The sequence below is a fragment of the Anticarsia gemmatalis genome, chromosome 8 (genome assembly GCF_050436995.1).
Source record: "Anticarsia gemmatalis isolate Benzon Research Colony breed Stoneville strain chromosome 8, ilAntGemm2 primary, whole genome shotgun sequence".
Taxonomy (NCBI): Eukaryota; Metazoa; Arthropoda; class Insecta; order Lepidoptera; family Erebidae; genus Anticarsia; species Anticarsia gemmatalis.
This window is the reverse complement of record NC_134752.1, coordinates 4781187-4803262: the sequence shown is the minus strand read 5'-3', so window position 1 is coordinate 4803262 and position 22076 is coordinate 4781187. Positions and strand designations below refer to the sequence as shown.

General features: G+C 36.4%; 2 protein-coding genes across 4 annotated transcripts; one reads left to right on the top strand and one right to left on the bottom strand.

Moving 5' to 3' along the window:
• Window positions 1–95: 95 nt before the first annotated feature.
• On the bottom strand, window positions 96–21999 carry LOC142974746 (uncharacterized). Of its 2 annotated transcripts, none has more exons than XM_076117235.1 (9): window positions 21660–21999; window positions 20810–20962; window positions 12119–12928; window positions 11788–11899; window positions 10918–11057; window positions 7424–7570; window positions 6248–6518; window positions 4784–4965; window positions 96–4569 (listed from the first exon to the last, which is right to left on the bottom strand). In XM_076117235.1, the coding sequence occupies exons 1-9, from the start codon at window positions 21810–21812 to the stop codon at window positions 4489–4491; spliced, it is 2049 nt and encodes a 682-aa protein (XP_075973350.1). In that variant the 5' UTR covers window positions 21813–21999; the 3' UTR covers window positions 96–4488. The 2 variants fall into 2 exon arrangements, with proteins under 2 accessions (XP_075973350.1, XP_075973351.1); XM_076117236.1 differs by having other exon boundaries at window positions 6248–6515.
• LOC142974747 (tsukushi-like) lies at window positions 8092–20721 on the top strand. 2 transcript variants are annotated; one of them, XM_076117238.1, is made up of 8 exons: window positions 8092–8232; window positions 13221–13398; window positions 13819–14001; window positions 17136–17359; window positions 17988–18186; window positions 18829–19007; window positions 19728–19897; window positions 20330–20721. In XM_076117238.1, the coding sequence occupies exons 1-8, from the start codon at window positions 8215–8217 to the stop codon at window positions 20607–20609; spliced, it is 1431 nt and encodes a 476-aa protein (XP_075973353.1). In that variant the 5' UTR covers window positions 8092–8214; the 3' UTR covers window positions 20610–20721. The 2 variants fall into 2 exon arrangements, with proteins under 2 accessions (XP_075973353.1, XP_075973352.1); XM_076117237.1 differs by lacking the exon at window positions 8092–8232 and adding an exon at window positions 12906–13135 and having other exon boundaries at window positions 20330–20720.
• Window positions 22000–22076: the final 77 nt, after the last annotated feature.

Below are 22076 nucleotides of genomic sequence, written 5' to 3'. Positions count from 1 at the left end.
TCTGTTTTACACAAAGGAGTTAAACACAAAGGAGTGTTAAGGCACACTCCTTTGTATTTAAGGGTTGTAGGTAAAAAAAATAATAGAACACAAAATATTAGCTGCTATAATTTATTTGTAAAAAAATATTCTACTCACTACATAGCCAATATATCAGTTAAAACTTTAATAATTTAAGTATCCATCCCTGCGTAAGTCACATTATTTATCATCTATACAACAATAACTAATGTTTTCACAATGAGTATTCCGGCCACGTGTTCATACTAAACAATCTCAAACGGATAATTTATGCTGAAACTTACTAATACGTACAGTTATGTAATTTGACAACAACAACGAATGGTCCATCAAGCTTTCTATATTGGAAAGTATTGCTTATACCATACTATGAATACGTCTTTACCAAGAGAAACTGCGGACTATGTCAGGTTAAATCCGCTTATACATAGTAGCTACATCAAGTTGAAATATCAGAGACAAGCTTATCGGTATCTGTCTCGCCGCTGGACTGTCGGCTCACAGCATCTAGGTAAATACAACATTTATATCCTTAAATATAATTATCTCTACTATTATTTATCAGGATTATAAGGCGACCAAAATGGTCTATTGCTTTCGTTTTTATTATTGCTATATAGTTAAATTATTCGAAACTATTCGACGTATCTCTATCGACTGTGAGCGCGACCGTCCAGCGCGCACGTACTTATATAATTGACAAATATTGATCTCTATAATATTCAGAATTTCTGTTCCGTTACATACAATCATTGCTCATCACCACATATCACAATGTTATTGCTTTCGGAAACACACACCTACATTCTCAAACAAAATATATCACAATGAATAAAAATACTTTTACATTTATCATTTTTCGAATATAACTCGAGTGAAATACGTATAGCGCGTACAGATATTACAAAACAGAAGACGTCTCAGGTCTTTTCAGTCTTTAGTCTTCGAAAAATGATTTTCATACAATGTCGAATGGAATTTTGTGGATATGAATACTAAGCCCATATTCCAGCATAAATTATAATAACAGTATTGGTACTGTCTGCATCTGTGTCAGACGTGATAATAAAAACAAAATCACAAACACATGCTTGTTAGAGCGTAAGCACACACAACACAACCGGTTTGTTAGTAACTAAATGACGATATACATTGTTCATCAACTCTTAATACCAATATATCCATAAATTAACCTAACATAATAAATAACCAAATTGGAAGATCTACATCATAGCTGTATTCTGTTGTATGTATCAGATTGAGACAACGAACCGAATGAAACAAGTTCAACTATAGAAACAACGTGCGAGTGAAAACATACGCAAATATTTCACTATTTGCCACAACTACAAATAAGAATTTAAATTCGGAAGTCAAACTATATAAAAACTATAAAAATACAAAAATAATAAACCTAATACAAATGTACAGAGTAGAGTTCAATAAAATAATACTGTATCACTACTGCGAGCAGCAATATTAGTGGAGATAACAAGTGTTCGAAGGATCCGGCGCACGAGTACGAGCGACACTCTCCGGTAAGTACACAACTACACGCGACCTCGTCGAGCGGCAGCGCGACGCGGCGTGACGCCACGTGACACCGGGACTGGCACAACACACATTACAGAGCCGCGTCTAATACAACCCTGCGTATAATCTCCTAACTGAGTATCAACGTTTCTGTTACGCCGTTAATGTAAACATAATCCTTAAAAACAACACAAACATCTCGTTCAGATCTGAGCCACCATGGGCCGCCGCCACTCGCGGCTATAATTTAAATCATTTTCAAGATTAAAATTCGATCAAAGATATACTCTTAGAAAAATAAACACGCCCTAGTTACTATATTATCATGTTAATAAATTATCATGGATAGATCTTTTTAATTTCAATTTAATATCATCACACAGAGAGCTAAAGTTGAGTAGAGAGCGAAATAATTTTAGAATTTACGTACATTACATTATAGTTCCACTATAAACGTTCACGAAACATTATTGTCAAGGTAGACTGCTACTCCGAAACAATATAGTAAGCAATACTAGACGGTACACACTACACCGACAACTATACAGTGATCCCAATAAGAATGAATAAATAATCTCAAATTTTAAAGCTTTTTAAATACGATAAGCTTGACGTAAACGTTGAAGGGTTAGCTGCAACAGAATCACACGATCAGAGTCTCAGCTTCGCTACAGCCGAGCTTTGTCTAGCTAAGTATTATCACAATGTCTCATAGACTGCTGTATTTTACTGGCCCGAGGGGTTTCGATAATAAAACGAACTAACACTAAATTAAGTAGAGACGTCAAGTAAAGGACGGTGACAGAGTTCACAGCTAAATAAGTCGAATGGAAGCAATAACAAAACAGCCCAGTTCAAGGTACAGTACAACGTAAATGCTTTCTGCTATAAATATACACATAACACTGACCAACATGAGGTGAATCCGGTACGTTCACTGAATATAATGCCACGAGTTACTGTTACACATTCTGTTATAATGCTAAACGACCAAAATGCCCAATAAATATTATATTGTTTGAAAAATTAAGTCCTAAAATAAATCTTTTACCTATCATATACACGTTAATATATCTATTTTTAATAATGCCAAAGTTACAGGATTTTATTAGTATGTATAAAGGCAACAACACCACGGAAAATGACAGTAATGTTAATCATAAAAGTATACAGTACGCCATTGAAATGTTAATGGCTTTAATTCAATATATGTTTACTAAGGCAGATGAATGCAGAAAAGCGTGGTAAATTAATACGTACTATCCTTCCTACGACTTTGAACACTAATGCCATTTTATGTTATTAATAAGTAGAATAGAACAACTCTAAAGGCATTCATATTTGTAAGAGATTCATATAAACTTGTAGAATGCTTGTTATTATTGCTTCTCCTCATCTCGCTATCTTAACTAAGGAAAAATACTACAAAGAAAAAAAATACTTACATTGTAAATACTGACCGAAATGGGAAATAAATTAGACACTTATAATTTACCGAATTTAAGCATTACAACTACTACGTAAATAATAAAATTTACAATATGACCTATAACTAAAAGAATACTTGCGTCCTGCAATAGGTAACCGTAAATATAATTTCAATAATATCAAGAGAGCATTCTAAGGCAAGGCTTAATAATAATAAAACCCGATATCATAGTGTCATTATCTTTTTGAGATTATAATTACAGATCGAAATCGACGCCTGTGCGATATTCAAAACGAACAAACCCGAATATATTATAGAGAGCAGCTAGGAACGTCACGTGGGAAATATCCCGAGCTGCCATAACGCCCAACCACACTACCTACTTCTCTCGCCCGTCGCAACAACGTTCAGGGTAACTGTATAACACTTTCAAACATCCACCACTATAATTATAGACATGATAGATCACCCTAGTATTCAGATAAAATATTTGTAATACGCATACAATTATAAACACTATCGCGATCAAGATCCGTTATCTATAATCGCTGGCAATCATACATATTTGTAAGACGAGTCATACGAGTGGGGAGAATAAATAGGTAGTGTGTTGAAGCTCTAACTAATTGCACAATTATAACACATGCATGACAACAATCATACATATCACATGTCAAGAAAATATGTACACACGGAAACTTTCACATAATAATATCATTCACAGTGGTACCATTTTCTTTTCTATACATTAAACAGGCACTAATCAATAATGTATTGTTTCCCGCGACCGAATAACCAAGTCAATGCGTAATGCCCTGCTTTTTGTGTAATCTATAAGGTTTCCTTAAGATTCTCTTTGTTATATTTGTATGGTAAAAGTAACTCGACCACGATTCACAGATGATTATAATGAATCGAAAATATACGTGTTATTGAATATGGTGGCTAATTAAATTTTGAAAATCGGGTCGAAGACTTTAACCATAAAGAAGCTCTATTAGCCGTCATTCCAATATTCTACCGGTCGTTTTACAAACAAAAGTCATCACTATTAACATTATAATATTGCAAAGAGAGAATTTATTATTGTATGGTTTTCTATAAAAATAATTGATATTTCACAGTAGACTATACACGACCGGACGAAAGGAATGAACTATTAAAATGTATTTTCCACTATTGTCTTCACTGGCCTCAACTATCACTATACATGTATATTTATTACTATGTTATATCATGAATTTAATTATTGCTCGTATCATAATAGATCGTTTGAAACAGATGCGAAGTGTGTCGACGTTTATTTTACAAAAGCTTCATGAGATTGAGTGTTCTTCGGTAAAACATCCGTCGAAACACGACGCGGTAAACCTTCCCACGCGAGCTACGTTCGGCTGTCGCGAGAAGGTGAGACTGGAGTAGTTATCGATAGATCAATGGTGTGTGGTGGTGAGGGTGGCGAGGGTGGCGTGTGGCGGGCGCGTGTCGGTATCACAGTGCGGGAGTCAGTGCGTCTCCTCGGCGGCGGCCACGTGCGACGCCACCAGGTTCAGCGGCGCCTCGTCGTACTCCGGCGCGTGACCCACCTGCCGAACACAACGATATTCATTTGACCGTTTAAACTACAATTGGGAAAAGGAGCATTACTTATGTCGAGAAGATTGTAAAATGTTTTTTATTTTTACTGGCTAAGTCAATCACGATGTTTGCGTGATGGAATCATATTAAGCGTAAATTTGTTATCGTTCAAAGCGATATTTAGCATGTTTATGTATATATCGAGGAGTGTAAGGCGTTCACCTGCGGTCGGTGTGCGCGCGTGTTGTGCGCGTGCAGCGCGGCCAGCAGGTGCGGCTGCAGCTGGCGCCGCAGCGCCGCCAGCACGCTCTCCTCGGCGCCCTCGCCACCCGACCCCGCGCCCTCGCCCGCCTCGCCCGCCGCGCCCGCCGCGCCGCCAGTACCCGACACGCTCCGCCGGGATTCTGCGGAGCGAGTAAAGTCCATACGTCAGTCAACTGCTGCAGGGTGCGATTGGAGTTAAGCGTTCCTGCTCCCCACGAGGTACTCCAGCATAACCGGACGGCCTGTGTGTAAGGAGCCTTTGGACACGAATTTACAATAAAGGATTTACATATTATAGCCAATAGGGAACATGCAATATTTTTAGTTTTGATTTCATTTTAAAGAATTTCATGATTTTTGTTCAAGCCGTGCATCACCTGACTTGCTTCCGCTTTTTATTCAGGCGACCATACGCCTACTGTTTACTGCCTGACTTACTCCCGCTCCCACGACTTAACCGCGCCGTGTGTTATGCTACATACATATAAATGTAAATACGTGGACAATGATAGTAATAATTCGTGGTATCATTGCTGCAAAGGTTGCTATGTTGTTAATTACTCGTCCGCCAGATTGTATCTATCTTTGGTAAATCCATAAAAATGGACTCTGCATAAATAAATCATATCAAAGTACTATCATAGCCAGGTATCTAAATGATGTTACTATCGACACCCATATAGTACTGATTAAGGATAATATTGTTTTATGGATTACCAATGATAATAATCAAGCGTGCGGGCGTCTAAGCTGATTAAATAGATACGCAACATTTGACATCAATCAGTATAATATTACACTATTTTTCTTTATACTGACTTGAGACATCCTAGTGCAATTGATCATTATGATCGAAATCATTAACAAAGATCTGGAATGTTCTATTTACCGAACGAAACGATTAAGATCTGACCTTCTGGTATATATGTAGATCTAAAGGAATAACTTTGTTCTACAATAGTCTTAATCGTTTATTTCTTTGTATCAAATGTGTGTGTGTCAAAGTGTCGTCGCAGATAGATATTTTCTCGTCAATAATATTACTTATTAAATTCCAATGTTCCTCACATTGGAATTAATGACTATCAAGTCTTTTTGCCGTTTAACCGTTCACAGGGGGATAAAAAATAACATGAAGTGTATTAGAAATGCGTAATTTCTGAAAGGAATCCGCAGACACTTAGAACCTTTGAGAAGTGTGAAGGATTTTAAACGTATCCGACGTTCAAAATTCTTCAAACTTCTCTATTTTAAATTACAATAAAAAAGTAGGGTAAATACAAAAGCTAAGCCTAGCGCTCATGAAAGAGATTAGGTGCCTTTACACACACACACTCGCGGCGCGCGCTCTCTCCCTTGGTGTTTCACGCGCGAAAGAGCGTGTGTGTAAAGGCACCTGATGTAATGTTTAGCGTAACGTACTGGTCTTGTTGTGCTTGGCGTCGTGGCGGGGCCTCCTGCGGCGCGTGTGGATGGTGTCGCGGCGCATGGCGGTGGGGCGCGGCACGCCGTGCAGCTTGAAGTACAGGCCGCACGCGTTGCACACCATCTCGCCGCGCGCGTCGCGCCGCCAGATCGTGGTGGTGTGCGTGCCGCAGTTGCTGCACGACAGCTCCACGCGCGGGCCCGCGCCGCCCGCCGCGCCGCCCCGCGCGCCGCCCACGCCCGTCGACGACGCTTCGGACGGCTCCTGCTGGAGGAACTACATCGTGAGCTTTTGCTGCTATACGCGTAAAGTGTTCTCTCAATAAAAATAACAAACAGATGTTGCCAAATTTTGAATTGTTTTTTCTTTAAAGCCTAAAATAAAGATATAAGGTTATAACCTTATATTTATATACATAGGACTAATTTGACTCTATTTAGTCAGTCTATTAAAACAACATTTGAGAAGATCGTGAAATACTAGCTAGCTTGTCTTGTTTCTTAGTAAGTGCGCTAAAAACAGAAGTATATGACCTCATAACTCAAGATCTTTTTGTATAGAGCGTTTTCGGCAACTGCTTACGTGTGCAAACTTCAAATTCCTATATCAATATTTATCATAATCATAATCAGAAATAATTAATTGTACAATATACAAGGATATTTAAACAATCGATATTAATATTAAAGGTAATAAAAAAATCATAAAGCTTATTATTGTAGAAGTGGTAAACATTGTAAAAACTACAAAGTAATCAACTTTCCAAGTACATACAATTTTTAATAGATAGTAGTCATCGAGTAAAATACTTCAAAACAATTAATTAAGTTTGTAGTGAAAAGCATTGTTTTTAAATTTTTGTTTTTCACACAATAGTCAATTGATTATGCTTTGTCTATCGAACAAACAATCTACAAAATATGGGAATGTTTTACTTTGTCTCGCCTGACAACAAAGTTATGATGGACACAATCAGTAAGAAACAAATCATATTGATAAATAAACGTTAAGGTATTGATGTAGCAGTAGATAAACTCATGTAAAATGCCAAAAGTATGATGAGAATACTTATTTTTAAAGATTTGAGAAAAAGTTTTTCCAGTGGGTCTTTCTTTTGTAATGTAAGTTGAGGCCACTCTATTCGCCTTCGTAATCTTTTTTTTTTAACTTACGTTTTCAGATGCTGTCTGTGGCCATTGTGGGTTGTTAGCGGGCGGATCTAAAGGCGCGATGGGTTGGGCTCGAGCGGGAAAACTTTGTTTTCTTCGCGCCGTGCCCGCGACGTTCGCGCCTCGCCCAGACCCCTGCCACTCGCCATTCTGTCAAAAAACAGCATTATTTTTACTCCACAATCATTATTACAGAACGGGGAAATACGAAAATCTAATTGATAAGGTCATAATAATAATTCACCCTGAAATTATTATATAAACATGTAGAGAATTATTTGACTTATTAAGTTTTGACTAGTAGCAACTAGTTTTGAGCGGGAGCCGAGGATTCTGCGCAATATGTAGGCTGTTCATACATCGTGTACCTACTGAACAAACTGTAACAAGGACACTGCAACTATGTGTTACAGTAAATATTTCATCTGTTTAATACCCGTGATAGTTCCCAAGAGTACACTTTCCAAATCATTTTATCACAAAAACAGATAGTAATCGATAATTCAATGCTGAGATAACAACGTTTAGGTATTGAAGCATTACGGTTAAGGAAAATCTTTCTGTAAAAGAAAATTACCATAACATTTGAGTTGACAATGAGGAGATAAATTCATGCTGTCATGTCGTCCCGTATTCAAATAATATGCATTATTAGCTACTCAAGATCTCGCCAGTGTGGTCTGAGCTACTGTGCAAAACTGTGTGTTGTGTGTGTTTTTTACACAGATAATAAACAAAGAAAATTCTATAACAAATCGCAAAGTTTTGGCTGTGTAATCAATGGACATTGGACAATGAGTGACATGTATTGCGTTAGTATTAACAAATTTTCTCTAAGTAATCTAATAGTATCCAAATGATCGATGCGAATATTAAATTTGTGGGGTGCATTTTCGGCCGGTGCTGGCGTGTGCAAAATTCAAATGCTTATATCAATAAAAATAATTTATCACATCAATATAAAAGTTTTGATGATACAGTTTATCTTCGTTTGTATAATACTTTTGATTTGAGCAACAAAAAATAACGAATTGCTAGTTTTCCTGTAATTTCAAAGTTTAAACAAGAATTAACTTAATCACATTTATATGTTATCTACATCTTAGACTGTGAAAGGCAAATTGCCCATGGACCGGGAATCTGTTAACCTTTCTAAAGTGCTTTGATACTCATAGATGGATAAGGGTTATCTAACGACTATTAGAGAAATTATTTAACTTGCATCATTACTATATGGTACATAGATTTGCCTTACATATTGCAAATAGAATAAATAAGCACTAGGTATTTTCCTCGTGTTCTATTTTGCTAAACTTGTTTTGTTAACATTCACATGATCTCCACGATAAGCACAACAAAGGACATTGAAGGAAAACATATTTAGCACACAGTTCGCGTAAAACGTTCAAGATGACTCACAAGTACCTACTTATCTATAAAAATTCCACTTTCTTATCAGATCCTCATTATTTAGACTCTATAATACCGCGAAGGTCTTCATTTGACCCACAACTATAAATAAAACAGATCATCCTGTACACAATGAGCCGTAAACAATGATAAAATCTTTATCACACAAATTAGTGTACGCACGAAGAATATATTAATACAACGCAATCACTACTTATTGTTATCTGAAAATAATGACTAATTAAATAATACACGGTACACATAATAATTACGATAATTATCAATTATCATTAACGAACGATGCGTAGTAGTAATAAATCTTTTTTTAGCTGCATGAATTACTGGTTTCTCCCCGCGATTTCGTCAGCGTGAAAATATTTCTCGGGGTAAAAGAATCCTATGTTATAATTATTCAGGTTATAAAATATCAATGCATCAAATGTCACCACGTTCAGTAGTTTTTGCACTTGCATGCATTTATTAAAGTCAGTATTCTAGTATAGAAAAGCATAGATTGTCGTGATTCGCGGTTAATATCAGACTGTATGTTGGAAACGCTAATATGAATTAGTTATTTAGTATAACGTTCCGTGCATGTCTAGAGATAATAAAATTAAACTAAAATGCGGAACAACTGTGAATATTTCCTTGTTCGTAAAACGCAAGTGTACATAATTTATATTTTAACCCTCTTATTGTATAAACAGTGGCTTGATAACATAATTCCATAAAACATTTAAGATGCACTTTTTTAGAGAGACACAGATAAAATTATTATGATCAAATAAAAAAAAAACATTTCATTTTTTTCCATACATAACATGACGGACCTTAGAGGCATTTCATATAAAACAAGTAACAACTATTAATTATTTTACAATTGATGGGTCATAAAATCATGCGATTATGGTCAGTTGAGGACCTCATAAATTGTACTGAATCATGACGACAGCCTTTGAGGCGTTTTATAGTTCCACAAAGTAAAGATTTATTATTGTAAAGAAACTAATTATAGAAAGAAACTAGAAAAGCGAAATGCATAGTATTTTTCTTGTTAGTCATTTTCAATGTTTGTTAAATGCTTCGCGATTGTAAATTTATTTTGGTCGTTTTAATACGTAAATTACGTTATTGCGCCAAAATTACTGATATAGTTGATAGCGTCAGGAAAACTAAATTAAATATGTGCCGTATGATATTTATCATATTGTTGATTGATTTTGTGTATCAATTTGTTTTATCTTATATCAGCTTACGTCATATACAGTAGTGAATCTTACATCAGTGTTATGTTAGAAACGCTGTGCCCACATATCACATGATGCACCGAGTGATGACACCGGCTCAACTTGCATCGTGAATGATATGTGCGAAAATAGATTATGCTCGTTTGGAAACGCACTTTATGACTGGCAGTAGAGAAAATAGCGCTGGATAGATGAGAAATTTGTAGTGATCGAGAATATAGTGATTGCCGTGATGAGAGGCTGTCGTTATTTTATTGGATTGAAAACCTTAAGTGTAATTAATTAAGTACCAAATCGCGATTTGATAGCGCAAACAAATGGTCATCGATGAAATTTCGCGCTAATCAATCGTGCTTGTTTGTTTGTTGTGACTTGTGTTTCTAAGAAAATAAATAAATTATCAATTGATTAATCCATTCAATCTTTTAGTCTCGATAGATTGCCTAGCAGTCCTCTCCAAGATGATTTTTATCTTGAACAATTTAGAATATTTTCATTACTATCGGGAATAATGAGTAACTATTCATGCGAAATTACTTTGATTTCTAATCAGAGAAATCATTTCTATAATCTATTCGGTAATTAGAAAGATTAAGTTTTTACTTACTACATATATTATATTTATTGTAGGGAATAATGGTTAAAATAAATATCATAAAATCTTGTTCACACTCAGAAAATTGTTTGAAACGTCGTCCCTTCATTTCAAATTACACTTAAATATTGCGGTCTCCCTTACTCATTCGTGTTTCATAGGGATAGGATGACTGAAAAGTCTTTTATAATTTTGAGATCTTTTCCTTTAAGCTTAAGGGCTAGAATCGCTTGTGAAATACGTACCGGTGAAACAGCTCCGTTGATCGGTTGTTGTAGCGTAGTGCTGAGCGGTGAGGCGGGCGCTCTTAGAGGAGACACCGTCATGCCCAACTGTTTGCTGTTTATCAACCGCCGGAGTAACTGTGTTGCTTCGCCACTACGTCCTGAATACAATGTTTGTTTGTAAGGAGAATGGTCCAAACAAGATTTTAATTATATGAATTTAAAACAGCTATCTAATATTTCTAATATTTATATTTATATCTAATATTTAAAGATCGAGAATCTTTCAGCGCTAAGAAGATCTAGCCCAATCCCAATGCGAGAGTTTGAGAAACGCCGGAGTTTAAGGTCTGTTTCATGATCCGAATAAAGCGGCACATGGCAATATCAAGAATGCAAGACATGAGTTTCAGTGTTCTTTTGTCTGTATTTTGTCAAAAAATAATATTATTCATTTATTCAACATTTTCTCTGTTTTTTTTCCGTCAAAGACCTTTCCATATTGGCAAAATCTTTTGTGCCATTTTTTTATACAACTTTGCTATGCTTCCGGAAAGGCAAGACTTTTTGCAATGTACAGGAAGCAAATAATCGCTTCTTTTTTTTTCAGGCAATAAAAAGCTTGTTACACACATACATAAAAGTATGTTAATAAAAAAACCAGTAAACTGATATTAAAGTTAATTGAAATTTACATAGATAATACTTCCACCTACTTGACATTTAAACAAAGGCTGAGGAAAATCTTAACGATAATCTTGTTATCATCTTAGTATCAAGCACCTAGGTACATGACATTTTTATCTGTTTTTGTCTTTAAATATTTCCGACGACCTCTAACTAGCGCGGTGTAAATGGTTAAGACTGGGTTTTTCTATAATGTGTGTTTACCGTTTTGTCTATGAAGAGCTTGCCAGAGAGATTCCTTGTCTTGTTCGTGTTCATGGGGCGGTTGTGGGGAGGACTGGGCTGACCGTGCCGACTGCGTTTCCTCTGGGTCGTCCTGTAACATACAACACACACATTACAAAATCCGTATAAACAACTCACCTAAATGTACAGGTAGCAAAAATATCACAACGTCGCGGAACTGGTTGACGTCATTGGACAACCTTGCTTGTTATCACTATTAGTTTTCTATTGACTGACTCTATACTACCTCGCCGGTGACCTTCCTTTGTCACTGACATATTGCTAATACATATAGATTAAAAGTATCTACCTGCGACATCTGTGAAATATCCATCTGTAGCCTGTCCGGGTCTGACCCACTACTGCTTTGACTGCACTCCTCGTAGACTGACGAATTTTCCTTTATGGACGCTTTCATCTTATTGGTCGATCTCCCAAAAACGTGTTGTTTGTAATCATCAGATCCGAATACATGTTGTTTATATTCATCAACAAAGTTGGTAGATTTGTTATGTGCGAGTGCGCCGTGAAAGTATGCGTTCGTATGTTCAGGTGGCTCGCTTTGTTCGAGGGGCTCGCTCTTGACGGAGCCGTAGAGCGACAGGTCCATCTCCTTGTTGTCATGGTCGTCGTTGCTGACGGGGCTGGGCGCGCCCTGCGCCCCGCTGTACACGTTGTACTTCTCTTCAGGGTAGTCGTGCGGGTAAGCGTCGCCGGCGCCACTCGTCTGCGTCCTGTCTATCACGCTCGTGTAGTTCGGTGGAAACTTCTGAGATTCTTCGTTCTCGCGCTGCGCGACAGCCACGGCTTTACTTATAATATCGATGACGGTATTGCAGTGCATTACCTCTCTCGCTCTGTCCGAGGGCGGTAAACTCGGCACACTGTTGAACATTATGTGAGGCTCGTCTTCCGGTTTGACCGCATATTTACTTGGATCGTAATTTTTTATCTGTAGTAATGTGACCGCCGCCTGCCGGCTCTCCAAGTTCTTCATCTCCTCAGTAGAGTCCGGGGAGCCGATCTCGGCATATTTAATTTTCGTGTCGTGGTCGAACTCGTTATCGCTCAGTGGCTTAATTATTTCTTCCAACTTTGCCGCCGTTATGTTCAAAATTTCCTAAAAATAAAGACAATGTTTGAGCATCAAAACGTCATGTTAGTCTCACGATAACACAAATAAACATCGACCAATGAGGCGCTCGCTCATTTCATGTCACTTGTGATATCACGGCTTCGAACTGATAAGATAAAATATATTCATATTCTAAGGTAGTCAGTGTCCTTTCTAAATTCGAGCAAAATGTACTTCCCAAGGAGGTATAAAGTGAGTGACCAAAGTGACCGAGATATTCAGTCGATTGTTTGTGCACCTTGGACATTACATAAGTAATGGTGTTTCTTTGTTATAGGTGTTAATGATATTATGCGTCCTAGTTTCGTCGAGCCGCGCTCAAGAGCCCGACGCTGAAAGTGCTCCGTGTGATATTACCATACACGATCCCAACAATCTGACATTAAACTGTTCGCGGCGTAACATCGATGAAATTCCAGATAAATGGCCGGAACAGATAAACAACTTAGACAAAGGTAACGCCTCTGAGAGCGGAGCGGGCTCGGTTATCATCCTACACTATCACGCACCACAGTGACGTAAACAAAACAAATAGCTGCAACTCAATCAAGTTTTATGTACGCGCTTCATATTTAAAAATAAACATCGGCAAATTTATCAATATCTGATCAAGTTTTAGTTATAATAAAATTATATTGGATATCTGTGATAAAATTTAAGATGATGCACGTACGCTTATCGCGTGCTATGGTTCGACGTGGGTGGATTGAATCAGATTTTATGATAATAGTTAATTTTATGAATATTAATGAGGTGTTAACAGAGTAATAAAACGTTAATACGTTATTTATACAGGAGTATTATGGTAACTTTTAAATGCAGTATTAAAAATAGAAAGCAGGGCAACATTACAACGGGATTTCCCCACTTTCCAGATGGGGATGTGTTGATAACGTTTTTCAACAACACAATATCGAACGTGTCGCAACTGCCCGCGGTACTAGGAAGGCGGGTGGCCATCAGCTTCAAGTCCAATGAGGTCGTTGACATAGAGGATGACGCTTTCAGGAAAATAGAGGGCCTCGTTTATTTGGACTTGAGCAACAATTATATTACAGGTAAGTTACCTAACTATCGGTAAACAACCACACTCGAAACAATGACACATAATACCGCCTCTTTAAGACCTCCATAAAGATAACGGTACTATTGATATTCTTCTCTAATCACTATGCTTGTCAAGTAGATCATAAAATATGAACATGACTGGTGCAGTTAGATGTAGTGTTTACAAGTGGAGAAATCTGATATAATGCGTTAGTCATCTCTTCTGTTCAAAATTGTGACTAGGATGCCGATTCATCGGATGTAGTCAATCCGCGTTGAATATAATTAAACTGTGTTTAGAAGTTTAGATAGTTTCGTCATTTATCTAACGCAGCAGTTACAATATACCCGCTTGAAATAGTATGATATGGAACTAGAGATTATTGATCAGAAAACTCATGTAGGTCAGGTATTTATATCCACATCCACAAGAAAAGCACAACTATTAATATCGTATACAAATGACAAACGTGATACTGTTGGACATTTCTGCACTATTCTTAATGTATACTGATACGAGGTATAACATTTTTGCTGTGCTTTTTTTTATTTTGTTTGCTGACGGGTGAAGTACATTTAAGAATAAAACATGTATAGTTTTGTTTAGTATTCCCTAAGTTCCAGAATTATAACTTATGCAAAACCTGGGGACTCTGTCTATCTGTAAACGTTAAAGTTTCAGTTTATTTATTCAATAGCGTTTAAACTCATATAATAAAAACGCTATTGAATAGATAAACTACCGCTAAATGTACTCACAAACCGGGCATTAGTCCCCTTATGTTAAATACACATTTAAGTGTGGATAAAGAGGGTTGACGTTGCAACAGACACAATACAATTACGTACAAAGACCTATTATACCTTTTCTGTAAGCTAAAAGACGACAACCTGTTTCAAGGTGGGACGTTACGTTAATCCCTTCATTTTAAACCGCAAGTATACTTTCAATAGATTTGCAGTATTATTCTTTACGAGTCATGTGATGTTAAATGTTATATAGTTCATTAAATCTCTCAGAACCGGTCTCAATATAGCGATAAAAATTAACGACGATTTCGCGGAGTGGTTTCCGATAAAATTTCCTTTAGTTGATTACAAATGTGATATGAGCGTCATGTCATGTGTGTTACTAACGATATAAATACACACACACTTAACCACAAACAGTATAATCCATATCACTAATACACATTTCTCACAAAATATAATCAGTTGGCGCGAGATGTTTCTACGTCTACAATTTCAAACTTTCCATTGTAAAGGTGAATGAATTCTACAAAATCTACCTTCTAATGACATGTAGCGTGAGATACATAACACATATGGTATTGATTAAAGTCCATTCATGTATTTTATGTGGAACGTTTCTAGTTTAAATAACTGTAACTCAATATCGGTGCAGTATGTATTGCTAGTTATTTATGTTACAAATCATTTGGCGCAAGAATATTGCTAATGTTGTAAACAGTTTATTATCATTCGCTCTAAGCCGATACGAAGCGAGCATCTTTCATAACATTAGTCATCGGTAGCGGTACATTTATTTATATGGTTTCGAAGAACGCTACACGGCGTTGCAACACTTTGATTCACAAAAATGTCGTAAACACACATCACAATAAACTTGACCAAGTCGATGTATGGTTTTTTGTTCTCCATGTTTCGGAGCACATTATAAGCTGTCGGTTCCGGAGCGTACGAAACTGAACTCAATGAGCGTAAAGCTTTTGAAGGACTGGCTGACAAAAACAATAATAGATATTATCGCTCTCCGTCCTTTTGTTACAAGTTTACAACGTTAACATTCTCCGCGTATCATACAAAGTATATTATATTATGGGAAAGACCATCCATGTCAAAGTCATAATCTTGAGCAGTATAATCTACACTCCCACTGATTTCTCTAGGATGTGATGACTAACTCAGATTAGATAATTAGATAATGTAACTCTTTATTGCGCGCTTATGCTATCAGAGAAGTCTAAGAACACGTAAACCTAATAAAATCTGTTCACAATAACAACAACACTGAGAGCAAAAATTAAGGAAAGGGTAAAGAATATGTATACAGAGAGAGCGATAAATGATAAGCGTTGAACAAAAGAATTAATAGTTTACAAACGACAATTTCAATCAAAAGCCTCGGTTCAACGATCCGTAATTATAGTTTTGAGAGACAATTTTCTAATTTAAGATTTCCTTATGTTGAACCGACAAATTAAATTTTAAATTAGGACAAGCGAAGGAAGAAACAAACAAGTTTGTGATAGCACGACTATCATAATAACCATGTAGAAAGTTTACTAGAGAATGATGATGATAACCACTATCTGTTATCGTCGCGTAGAGTACAGTGTAAAAGGAAAATGCAAATAGACAGCGCAAAATATTTGTACACAATCAGCATAAATACACATAAACACGATGAAAGTGTTTATAGGGGGTAATCTCTGAAATTGTTCTGTCAATTTGTTTAGGTCATTAGAAAGTTAATATCAATTATAGACGCGTGTTAATCTATTAATATAGCAAATATGATGCAACGCGGTATTTGTCCATTAATCAACTACTTCGAACAAGTGCTCGTGATAATGATCGTAACTCTCTACAGCAGCCGTAAATTTGAAATCAGCATTTCTGGAAAATACATGATTTGTTTAACTATATTTGATTCAGATTACACCAAGCTTTGTTTATTTAGTTACTATGCGTCATATTGAAAGATTCTGGGTCACCGAAGTGCTTAGAAATGAATAGAAGCCTATTTTTATAGCTCTTGTTTAACTACACAGTCTTAACAGACATCGACTACTGAACTAATTTTGAGAAACTTTCACTGCTCGAAAGTTAAGGGTCTAATTTGAATCGGAGGTATGAATTATCACCCTACATTGAGCTTTCCACCCAGGAAAGAGAAATTGATCATAATTATGAACATATGATATTGGCGTAACTTTATATAGATTAAAAATATTACTGGTGAAACTGTAACGAGTTAAGTACATCCAATTAAATTAAACACGTACACCAACAATTTCATTTCCGTAAAAGACGAAAGTGCAACGAAATTCAGATTACACAATATTAGTTTCTTAGTTATTATGTGTTGGTGTGAAATGCTGACCTAAAAGTGTATTTTCAGGTGAGGTGTTGAGGAGTGAGATATTCCAGGGCCGTTACATCGACGGGATATACGCGAAAATTCCGCTGGAGACTCTGAACCTTGGCTATAATGACATCCATTCGCTAGACCGATACCTCTTTCAGTACACACCGCATTTGACAAGACTGTACTTAAACAATAACCCTATCGAGATCCTCGACCATGTTACCACGTTGGCTATCACAAGTGCCACCAACTTAGAGGTAAGAAATCGGCTAGTAATCTAAGCTAAAGGATATTTTCCGATATGGTTCAACAGGCAACGAAAGCGAGATAAGGATTCTGCCGTACTTGCACACTAAAACCAGTAGATCTGATGTAGGTCAAAAGCGTAACTCAGATGTTTACTGTAATTAGCAGAAAAATGTTTCTACACAAATGAATCAATTAGCTGACCGCTATTAACACTATAAGCCCAAAAATTAGCAGGTTTCTTAGTCTTTCATAAGATTTAATAGAACTGAGGAGTATGCTTACTTTTACTTCCAACTTTTTACAAGTTATAGAGTCATACTGACTAAGGATCTACCTAATAAAGAATATATAAAACAAATGTAGAACGAAGCCTCCAGTATGAAATGATTAAGTACTTGTCCTTTTAACATTTCTCAATAGAATAACATTTGTGTCAAGCGCACACTGAGCACCGCTTTTTCTTTGTGTCTTAATGAACCCCCGTACACAATATAAGAAATCTGTGTAATTAAAACTGGCAAATGAATAAAAATTAGAACGCGTCTTAATGAACTAGGGGCGCTACGAAAGAAACATAATGAACTTTAAGGGAATGTGACCTATTTTACTTTTTCTAAAACAATGGTCCACTTTCAGGTTTTGGACTTGTCTAAAACTGACATCGACCATATCCCACTGGACGCGTTCAGAGGCTTGTCTAAACTACAGCAGGTTGATTTGTCCGACAATAATTTCGTCACCGTTCCCGAGAGCTTGAGCCTCGTCGGTGAATCACTGCAATACCTCACCTTCAACAATAACCCAATCGTGGAGCTGAATGACGACAGTTTCATAGGTAAATAGACAATCATTACTACGACCTTAACCCCACTTACTCTGCGAGGGGACCTGAACCTAGAAGTGAGCTAGCTAGCTACCTGAACCCAGGCCTGGCCTATATTTTCTTATCAATAGGTTTATTCTTAGTCATAGGTATGATTAAATACATTTTTGGTCAAATGAGTCACCCCAATCTAAATCTTCGTATTTCCGCATCCATTACAGAAACTATGTAAATGGAAATCAGTCATTGATAAATTAGTACAACAGTATAATCTTTCAACTTTTGTTGTCGACTCTGTTCTCACGGCTGTTTATCTTTTGTATTGCCAAATCAATCGCCATTCATTAGCTTCCATCCGAGTAAAGCACTTTATAACACTACTCTATCAGTTTATATACAAGCAGGTCATATTATTTGACAACTACGTAAATCTGGAACATAATTTTACTTTATAACTATCAATGTATCTATTTTAAGAACTATTTACTCCAATTATACGCACTTCCGTCGTGCTAAGAACTCTGCTACAGTTCGAGAAACAGTAGATACACGCAATTAAGCAAAAAAATATTTGCCCAGCGTTGTAGATTTATATGATAACAACATGTACTGGAAAATAAGGAAGTACATAATAATAGAATCAGTTTTTTGTAGGCTTAACGAACTTGATTGAACTGGAAGTTGGTGAAAACGACTATTTGAATGAAGTAAAACGAAGCACGTTCTCCCCGCTCAAGAACTTGAGGGTGCTCCATCTATGTCACAATAGAAATCTTAGATACATTAGCCATAACGCTTTCCGAGGACTGAAAGACAAATGGACCTTGAAGGAAGTAAGTGGCTTGTTTCTTCCTACCTAACATTAGATAACACGACGATCGCGAATATTGGTTCAGTGTAAGTTTTAATACTAATCATAACGAATCAAATATTAGTTATACTTAACGTTGCCGATGAAATATCACGTGATAATATCAACAATTTATCTGACAAAAGATTAATGTTATGCACGATGACGACACCATTCTATTATTGTAAATGCTAGTCCAAGTGTTATTAGCTCATGGTAACAGGGTTTATCAAATTAGTCGTCCTTATATTTGTCTATTTACAAATATATTTGGTAAGCATATCATAATCATCACATTATAAAATGTATGCAATCCAAATTGCTCCACTTTGTAAGTGCTTACATGACAGTCGCAAATCCAGGTCAGCTTACTAATCAATTTTATGTTTTGTTTTGATACACAATCAATCAGTGCATTGCAACATTTATCCTAAAAGTAGAACAAAATCAAGATTATCACAATTGCAATCACTACACTACTAATTAGCTGAGCCAATCAGATATAGAAATGTGCAGACATACCTAGTCCTCAATATACTGATACAGCTAATTTTGGAAATCCCCAAAATAAAATACCTAAGTATGTTAAATATTATAAAATATTATAAGTTAAGCAGTGAATTATGTTAACTAAGGCTAAAAGATTGAATAGACTCAAGTATTTTCCTTTAAGAGAGGTGGTATATATTCCTATATTCAACAGGTGTACTTGGATGACAACAATCTGAGTGAACTATCACCTGATCTGATGCCATGGAAAAGACTAGAAATACTAGGAATGACTGGAAACAATTGGCTGTGTAACTGTGATCTGGCTAATATTGTTACAAAACAAGGTGCTGGAACTCGGTTCAAGTCTGATGAAATTCCCTTGTAAGTATATCTACTAAGTTTAACTCACAACATAACATTATTAAAAAAACTAAACAAAATAACTCAAGTTACAAAACTGAATTATATTTTTTATTTTATTTTTTCAAGTTATCATGTCCCCAAACCACATTTAATTTAATTTTAGTGAAATCAGTTTTGATTATCTCAGTAACAAACAAATAAACATTGCTAATTAAGCAAAAATGTATAAACAAATAATTTATGTAGTCCTTATCAACTTGAGATAAACTGGTTTTAGGGGTTACCCCACACAACAAAATCAACAATATTATAAAAGGCATATAGATTGTAAAATATGTGCATATATTTTACAATCAAATCTGATAAGGTGACACAAACATGCTATATAATTTTATTACATCCATTAGTGACATATTGACTGGTGTTTAATTAATTGTTGTTTTATTTCAGCTGTGCAGCTCCCATGAGGCTCAGTGGTGCATACATAACAAACATCACACTCACTTACTGCCCTACATTTGACACCACATTTGCCCCCAAAAAGAGCTTCAGCCTATCCAACTTGAAACCAAAACATATACTGTGGAGTATTCTCGGTGTAGCATCAGTTGCTTGCTTAGGCATGCTACTGGGACTACTCGTCAATACAATCAAGTCTGTATACAACAAGAGGATTAGAAGTCAGCCTATTCGTTACATCAACATTACTTCAGACTCTAGTTTTGCTTGAATTGCCAGATATTAAGATATTATTATTATTGTACAAATATAATAATCATTGTAGAATAACTTTCATTACCTTTAGATTGTAATAATATGTAAATAAAAATTGTATAAAAATATACTTGAAAACTACTTAATATATTACAAAGTTTACATTATTTTTTTGAAGTACAGAATATAGATAAAGCTAACAAAAGACAAACTCACCTCTTTTGAACCAGATAATGAATTGGCATACTGCACAAACTGTTCCAAAAGCCTTTCAGATTTGTGTGATAATTCTCTGAATGTGTGAAATTCATCAAGTTTGTGTGCACAGCTCCCACACACAACTTGTGGCAGCAAGTCTTCTGGGGATACCTAAAAGTATTATTTGTAACATTAGTAATATACATACATACACCAGTTTCACAACACCACAGTCATTAAGAGAGTTGATGTGGCCAGTGACCTTTTGCAAGTGTAATCATAGATGATGAGTCATTGGTGGCAATCTGATAACAAACACATTAAAGAAACCCACAAGTTGTTTGTTACACCAACAAGGATACAATCTGTGACTAAAATGGAAGGATTCAGTCCCCCTGCAGATTGATTCCCTTAAAATACAAATCTAAATATAGATAATATTGAAATCTCAAAATAGCAGGGCACAGCATAATGTGGATAAGCACAGTATAGGGAACATTAATTTTAGTTGTGTATTTGTGGAGGACGAGGGGGCGAGGGAGCCGAGAGGCTGGCGCAGGAGGCGGGGCGGGCGCCGCGGAGTGCGAGGTGATCTCCGCGCTCCTTTGTTATCAGCGACGCGGCCGCCGCTGATACAGCGCGCCTGCCACACGCTCGCATATCACTTCCACGAATGACATTAGTCATACGGTCGAGCAATCGACGCGTGGGCCGTAATATGATATCACAATGCGAAAATACCCAACACCCGCGAGAAAGTTAATGGCGCTTATCAGCATCCACAATCTCATACGCTTACGCTAAACTTTCACACGAGAAAACTCCTCCTTCTTAGTGAACATTTCAACAAATAATCCAAAATTATTACCATTATTGACAAATTTGCCATTATCATTTCGGAAAGTCGTGATTTATCCTTATCACGGTCGAAAATTGGAAGTTTAACATCACTGCAATTATCGCCACAGAATGATAAACAAAGGCGACACACTGAATGGAACTTCGGCGGCAAATTACACATATTTAGAAATTAAAACAGAGAAAGGTATTCACAACGAAAGAAAACATTTAGAAATTAATCAAGTAACTTAATTAAAAATTAAAAGGTTTGTTGAAAATATAACTCAGCATGCGATGATGTAGAATACATCACATCGCGATTGTCAACCAAACGAACGAACAAGCTACACACACATTGAAAATCTCTATTGTTTACGAAGCGATGAACGCGACGCATGTGTGAGCGTCAAAAGTTTGTTCTAGTTTACGCACTGATAAAATGATA